Source organism: Penaeus vannamei, chromosome 13 (assembly GCF_042767895.1).
Source record: "Penaeus vannamei isolate JL-2024 chromosome 13, ASM4276789v1, whole genome shotgun sequence".
Lineage (NCBI taxonomy): Eukaryota > Metazoa > Arthropoda > Malacostraca > Decapoda > Penaeidae > Penaeus > Penaeus vannamei.
Genome location: NC_091561.1, coordinates 44,855,191 through 44,862,690, shown reverse-complemented (window position 1 = coordinate 44,862,690; position 7,500 = coordinate 44,855,191). Strand labels below are relative to the sequence as shown.

Genomic DNA, 7,500 nt, shown 5'->3' with positions numbered 1-7,500 from the left:
GCAATTATCTGCCAATGTTGCTCTCATGTCAGTCTTTGTTCGTGCATTAAGAATATGATTAACTGAAATGTAACATTTGGAATTTTTTTATTAAACGGTAGTTATCGGAAACGTGTTGTAATTAATATTCTTTATTGTCCATTAACGATACTTAAATGTGCGTGCATGACCGTTGATGTTTCACTCTGCGAACGACAGAAAACTAATTTTGTCATTAATAAAGGAGACGATTTACGTACGTGTTTGCTTCGTAATATAACCCTCATTGCGATCTCGAAAAGGTTACGAAACAACAAGACGGAGTTCATTTTTCTTTCGTTTTAGCGTACTCTGATTCCATGTCTGGTCTGTTTCGGATCCTCGTGATGATTTGCGAATAGTGAGGCTAATACCGTGAGCTGGGAATACGTGCAAAAAAGGGAGTAGTTGGGGCATCGACTTGGCTCAGGATGCAGCCCGGAGGACGTCCCTGTAGGAGGACTTAATGGAATGTCGCGGAAGACTCGCCTAATGACCCTCTCCATAAAGCGAGAAATAGGTTTAGATACATTTTTTTTCTTTATTATTGTTTTTTTTGTTGATTTCCGTTTTTTTTTTATATATATATACCGCATTAACCTTCCCTTTCTTCAAATCCCCCTCCCTCTTCTTCTTTCTCATTTTTTTTTCTTTATTATCGTTTTTTGTTGTTGATTTCCGTCGTTTTTTCTTTTCTTTATATACCGCATTAACCTTCCCTTTCTTCAAATCTTCCTCCCTCTTCTTCTTTTCTTTCATTTCCCAATTGGTACGTTCTCACGCCCTCCACTTCTCCCTCCCTCCCCCCTCACTCCCTCTTCCGCCAAACATCTCTCCGCCGTTAATAACCCCTCTCCCCCAAAAAACTCCTTACACCCCCCCCTCCTTACCCCACCCTCTCCCATCCTCCCCACCGTCCTCCCTTCCCCACTCACGCCCTGCACTTCTCCCTCCCTCCCCCCACTCCCTCTTCCCCCCAACCTTCTCTCCCCCGTTAATAACTCCCCCTCTCCCCCAACCCCCCCCCTCTCCTTACCCCACCCTCTCCCATCCTCCCCACCGTCCTCCCTCCCCCAACCTCCAAACTCCTTACCCCACCCTCCTCCTCATCCTCCCTACCGTCCTCCCTCCCCCAACCCCCTATCCTCCCCATCCCTCGACCTTGTCCTCGACCTCGTCCTTGAAGCGAACCGCCGTCCCCTCGCTCCGTGACGGCGCAGATTGGTCATTGGTCCTGGGCCGAGTACCCTCTCGGAGGCAAACAGCGACCCAATCAGCAGGAGGCGTGAGGAAGGGTTGTGAGGAGACGTGTCAGCGTCATAAAACCAGGCGGGATCATGGGGATGGGTTGGTGGTGGTGGTATGAGGCGGTGGGAGGGAGTTGGTGGTGGTGGTATGAGGTGGGGGTATGAGGTGTTGGTGGTATGAGGCGGTGGGAGGGAGTTGGTGTTGGTGGTATTAGGCGGTGGCAGGGAGTTGGTGTTGGTGGTATGAGGCGGTGGGAGGGAGTTGGTGTTGGTGGTATGAGGTGGTATGACGGTGGTGGTATGAGGCGGTGGGAGGGGAGTTGGTGTTGGTGGTATGAGGTGGTGGTATGAGGTGGGGGTATGAGGTGGGGGTATGAGGGTGGGGGTATGAAGTTGTGGTATCAAGTGGTGGTATGAGGTGATGGTGGTAAAGGTGGTGGTATGAGGTGGGGGTATGAGGTGGTGGTATAAGGTAGGGGTATGAGGCGGTGGCAGGGAGTTGGTGCTGGTGGTATGAGGTGGTGGTATGACGGTGGGGGTATGAGGCGGGGGTATGAAGTTGTGGTATGAGGTGATGGTGGTAAAGGTGGTGGTATGAGGTGGGGGTATGAGGTGGGAGTATGAGGTGGTGGTATGACGGTGGGGGTATGAGGTGGTGGTATGACGGTGGGGGTATGAGGTGGTGGTATGAGGTGGTGGTATGAGGAATGGTAGTAATGTTGGCGGTATGAGGTGGTGTTAAACTATAGTGGAGATGAATTGGTGTTGGTGGTAAGATATGTTGGCAGTGAATTGGTGTTGTTGGTATATTGCATATTATCAGTATATCAAGAGAGACATGTTCATTATAATATTTCGTGATAATAACTTGATGTTGAAGTGACAATGACATGAGAACCTAAGAATTGGCTTTATTTCACGGAAATTTTAAAACAGATGACGAAATATTAAGAAAACGTATGTGTAAGTATGACGATTTCCTTAAAGTTCATTAAAAAAGCAAATACACGTGAATGTGTAGGTTGTATGATAAAAGAGACGACAAGAAATAAAAGTAAAGAAAGAGAAAGAAAGAAAGAGAAAGAAAGAAAGAGAAAGAAAGAAAGAGAAAGAAAGAAAGAGAAAGAAAGAGAGATAAGATGATAAAAGCATTCTGATCCCGAGTAATCGAGAGTTGCAAGGGTATCTGATCCAGATTGTGACCATAGTTTGTGTGGAAACTAAATATATCTTTTATCTTTAAATATCCTTTTCTATTTCTGTTTTTCTTCTTCTTCTTCTTCTTCTTCTTTTATTTAAGAAGCCATATAAGGAACAGCCAATCTAACCTTCTTCTTGTTTTTCTTCTTCTTCTTCTTCTTCTTTTATTTAAAACCTCATCCTCTTATGTTCTGACACGGGGACGACCTGGCAGTATTACGTACTGTCAGCCGTTCCAGCTCTGACACCGTGACAACCTGGCGACGTCCCTCTCTCTGCACACACACAGACACAGACACAGACACAGACACAGACACACACAGACACAGACACAGACACAGACACAGACACACACAAACATACAGACACAGACACAGACACAGACACACAGACACAGACACAGACACACACAGACACACACAGACACAGACACACACACACACACCCAACCACCCACCCACTCACACACACACACACACACACACACAACTCATGATACACAACATTACGTAGTTGCCTAGTGCCAATTTTCCCCATTTTCCTTCGTAGTTCCCCTACCTTGTCAGCCTAACCCAATCCTTCTGAGCTGACTAATCCTGACAACATCCTGTGGCTCCTGTGTTGCCTCGACTGTTGTCAGCTCGGTTCATCCTCGTATGTTGTGTAACCATGGCAACGCGGGGTCATCCTTTTCCCAGAGGAAGGGGGAGATAAGGAGGGTAAAGATGTGGATGGTGAAGATGAGGATAAGGATGAGGAGGATAAAAATGAGGATGAGGATGAGAGCGACGATAAGGGTGAAGAGGAAAAAGATGAGGATAAGAGTGAAGATAAGGAGGATAAAGATGTGGATAGTGAGGATGAGGAGATAAAAATGAGGGTGAGAGTGAGGATGTGGATGATGAAATTAATGAGAAGGATGAGGAGGATAATAATGAGGATGAAAGTGGCTGTGAGGATGTGGATGATGAACATGAGGATGAGGATGAGAGGGAGGATAAGGATGAGGAGGATCAATATGAGGATGAAGATGTGGATGACGAACATGAGGATGAGGGTGAGGATGAGAAGGATAATAATGAGGATGGGAGTGAGAGCGAGGATGTGGATGATGAACATGAGGATGAGGATGAGAGCGAGGATAAGGATGAGGAAGATAAAGATGAGGATGAGGGTTAGAATAAGGAAGATAAAGATTGGGATGCTGAGGATGAGGGTGAGGATAAGGATCAGGAGGATGAAGATGAGGATAAAGATGTGGCTAATGAGCTTGAGGATGAGATTGAAGATAAGGATGAAGAGGACGAAGATGAGAATTAGAATGAGGATGTGGATGATAAAAATGAGGAAGAGGGCGAGGATAAGGATGGGAATATGGATAAGGATAAGGATGAAGATCATAGATATGAGAATGAGGATGAGGATGGAGATGAGGAACATGAGGAAAAATATATGGATGAGGACTAGGGTGAAGATGAAGTTGAGGAGCGTTAAGACAAGGATAAGGATGAGGAATGAGGTTAAGGATGAGAATCATAGAAAGCAAAATGAGGATGAAAATGAAAGCGATCCTGATTATCTACATTTTTTATTTCGTAAAATTCCAAGGCATTTGTATGGCTCTTTATCTATGAATATCTAAGTATGTACACACACACACATACAAACACACACACACACACACACACACACACACACACATAAACACACACACACACACACACACACACACACACAAACAAACACGTACACACACATGCACACGCACATACAAACACACACACACACACACACACACACACACACACATACACCCCCCCCACACACACACACACATACACCCACACCCACCCACATACACTTATATATGTACATATATATTCACGATTTTTTTTTTTTCAATTTGAGTACCATGATGTTATTCCGCAGATCTTGAACTGTTGCCATATAAGGAGACTCTGCGTCCAAAACCAACTCGTAAGTCAAATATAAAATCAGACCCAGAATTCAATTAGAAACAAATAGATTAGATATGAAAATAGATTTAGATTTAGAATTATAAACAAATAGATTAGATATGCGTTTAGATTTAGAATTAGAATTAGATACGGTTCGTAAATTAGATATGAGATTAGAATTAAATTTAGAATTAGATTTAACCCATAAATTAGATCTGAAATTAGATCTGAAATTAGAATTAGATTCAACTCATAATTTAGATATAAGAGATCTAGAAAGAGATACAACTCGTAAATTAGATACGAAATTAGATAAGAATTAGAATTAGGAACAACATAAACTAGAAATGAAATTAGATTTAGAATTTGAATTAGAAACAACTTATAAACTAGATATGAAATTGATTTAGAATTAGAATTAGAATCAACTCGCAAATTATTGTTCGAGAATCAATTGACCTGACTTAATCTTGCAGAAAGTTCAGCGAGCAATTCAGAGGAACTATTATACACTTGCATTTAACTTTCATATATAATTAACTCCGTACAATTGTTAATGAGCTTTCGTAGAATTATTATTGGCAAGTATTTAGTTTCCGAATCTGGGGCTTCATCTGATTTATATGATTTGTGTTTTATTGCTGTAAACCATATACATGAGTAACATACGTATAATTGTTGTTGTTATCATCATCATTATTATGATCATTGTGACTATCATTATTGCTATTATCAATATTATATCATTCTTACTGATATCATCATTATTAGTACTATTACTGCTATTATTATTATCTTTATCATCATTGTTATTATCATTATTATTATTATCATAATTATCATAATTACTTCTACTATTACAAGCATTATCACTATTGTTATTATTGCTATTATCAACATTATCCTCACTGAATCTACACCATTTTTGTGAATCTGTTATTGCGTGTTTATTTTCTTTTGTCTCTTCGCCGTCTTCTTCTTCTTACTATTATCATCCTTATTTCTATAATAATAATTTTGCTTATTATATTGATCATTATCATAATTATCATCATTACACTTTTTATCATTATTATCATTGTTACTATAATCATCGTTATCGTTATTATTGCTAATACCATAATCATCATTAATGTTACTGTCCATGTTTTTATTTTGCTCTTTAGATTTTATTTGCAATTAACTTTGGGTTCTTCTAATGGTATTCTCTGCGATATAGATTCTCGGGCCATAATAAACACAAAATTTCACGTTCATGAATGTATTCAGTATATATACACAAATACCACACATAAATCATAATAATAAAGCCGTGGTTGGTTGCCAAGTTGGAAGCTCCGTCAGGAAACAGAAGTCATTTGACGGTGGAAAGCAGTGAGGCGACCAGGATGAGTCTGGGATCGCCCTTGGTAAGAGCTCAGGGTAGCCACTGGTGGAGCGGCTGCGGCTCTCAAAGGCAGGTCAGATATACTCCGGTTAAATGGATCGAAGTGAAGGCTGCAACGAATAGTCCACAAAATGGAGGCTACAACGAATAGTCCACGAAATGGAGGCTACAACGAATAGTCCACGAAATGGAGGCTACAACGAATAGTCCACGAAATGGAGGCTACAACGAATAGTCCACGAAATGGAGGCTACAACGAATAGTCCACGAAATGGAGGCTGCAACGAATAGTCCACGAAATGGAGGCTACAACGAATAGTCCACGAAATGGAGGCTACAACGAATAGTCCACGAAATGGAGGCTGCAACGAATAGTCCACGAAATGGAGGCTACAACGAATAGTCCACGAAATGGAGGCTGCAACGAATAGTCCACGAAATGGAGGCTACAACGAATAGTCCACGAAATGGAGGCTGCAACGAATAGTCCACGAAATGGAGGCTACAACGAATAGTCCACGAAATGGAGGCTACAGCGAATAGTCCACGAAATGGAGGCTACAACGAATAGTCCACGAAATGGAGGCTACAACGAATAGTCCACGAAATGGAGGCTACAACGAATAGTCCACGAAATGGAGGCTACAACGAATAGTCCACGAAATGGAGGCTGCAACGAATAGTCCACGAAATGGAGGCTACAACGAATAGTCCACGAAATGGAGGCTACAACGAATAGTCCACGAAATGGAGGCTGCAACGAATAGTCCACGAAATGGAGGCTACAACGAATAGTCCACGAAATGGAGGCTGCAACGAATAGTCCACGAAATGGAGGCTACAACGAATAGTCCACGAAATGGAGGCTGCAACGAATAGTCCACGAAATGGAGGCTACAACGAATAGTCCACGAAATGGAGGCTACAACGAATAGTCCACGAAATGGAGGCTACAATGAATAGTCCACGAAATGGAGGCTACAACGAATAGTCCACGAAATGGAGGCTACAATGAATAGTCCTCTAGTAGAACGGTGTAAAATTTCTATTGTTTTGTTTATGTTATTTCCCTAATCAATTTACAATTCACTTCACAGTATTCACTTATCTAACAGATTTACCCATCGCCATATAAATCAGATGAACACAAATGAACTTACGAGTGTTCAGGTGTGGAGCTCGGAATAGAGTGGCAATGAACCGTATTCATGTTGACAAATGTGGAAAGGTATGGATGAGAACGAATATCTTCGCAATACAAGAGATGTATTTCACCGGTTTCGAATATATCTTCGAAACCAGTAAAATACATCTCTTGTCTTATGAAGATATTCGTTCTCATTCATACCTGTCCACATAGAATGGCAAGTTGGCAACCACCGACTATGGCTGACGTGGCGGTTTCGGTGATTCAGAGGGACACACTTTACTCCTCATGCGCACACCACATACACACACATAAGCACAACTAACGAAGATACAGTAAAACCATCACTATAAACACCATGAACCATTGACAATTACTAATATCCTAAATATCATTATTGTCTCTCCTTATGAGAAGCAGAAGGGGAGAGAAAGAAAGATGCATAATCAGACGATGGTTAACCACGTGTAATTGCAAAAGAAAAGAAAAGAAAGAAAAAGAAAGAAGAACAGCATCAACATAACACAATAAGACATGTGCTAA

The 7,500-nt window shown here is 41.6% G+C and overlaps 2 protein-coding genes across 4 annotated transcripts in view; both read left to right on the top strand.

Annotated features, from left to right (window-relative positions):
- LOC113804562 (adenosine receptor A1) overlaps positions 1-7,500 on the top strand; it is a 100,412-nt gene that overhangs the window by 28,319 nt on the left and 64,593 nt on the right. The gene's annotated exons all lie outside the window — the stretch shown is intronic.
- Positions 2,235-3,932, top strand: LOC138863777 (protein starmaker-like). Its single transcript, XM_070128629.1, has 4 exons — positions 2,235-2,274; positions 3,164-3,345; positions 3,444-3,639; positions 3,817-3,932. The coding sequence occupies exons 1-4, from the start codon at positions 2,235-2,237 to the stop codon at positions 3,930-3,932; spliced, it is 534 nt and encodes a 177-aa protein (XP_069984730.1).

Bases quoted from the DNA above. Each gene is read 5' to 3' on its own strand.
- LOC138863777 (XM_070128629.1), top strand. From the start codon at position 2,235: ATGACGATTTCCTTAAAGTTCATTAAAAAAGCAAATACAC. The intron at 3,346-3,443 runs GTGAGAGTGAGG...GATGAACATGAG, and splicing joins ATGAGGAGATAAAAATGAGG to GATGAGGATGAGAGGGAGGA. The intron at 3,640-3,816 runs GTTAGAATAAGG...AAAATGAGGAAG, and splicing joins AGATAAAGATGAGGATGAGG to AGGGCGAGGATAAGGATGGG.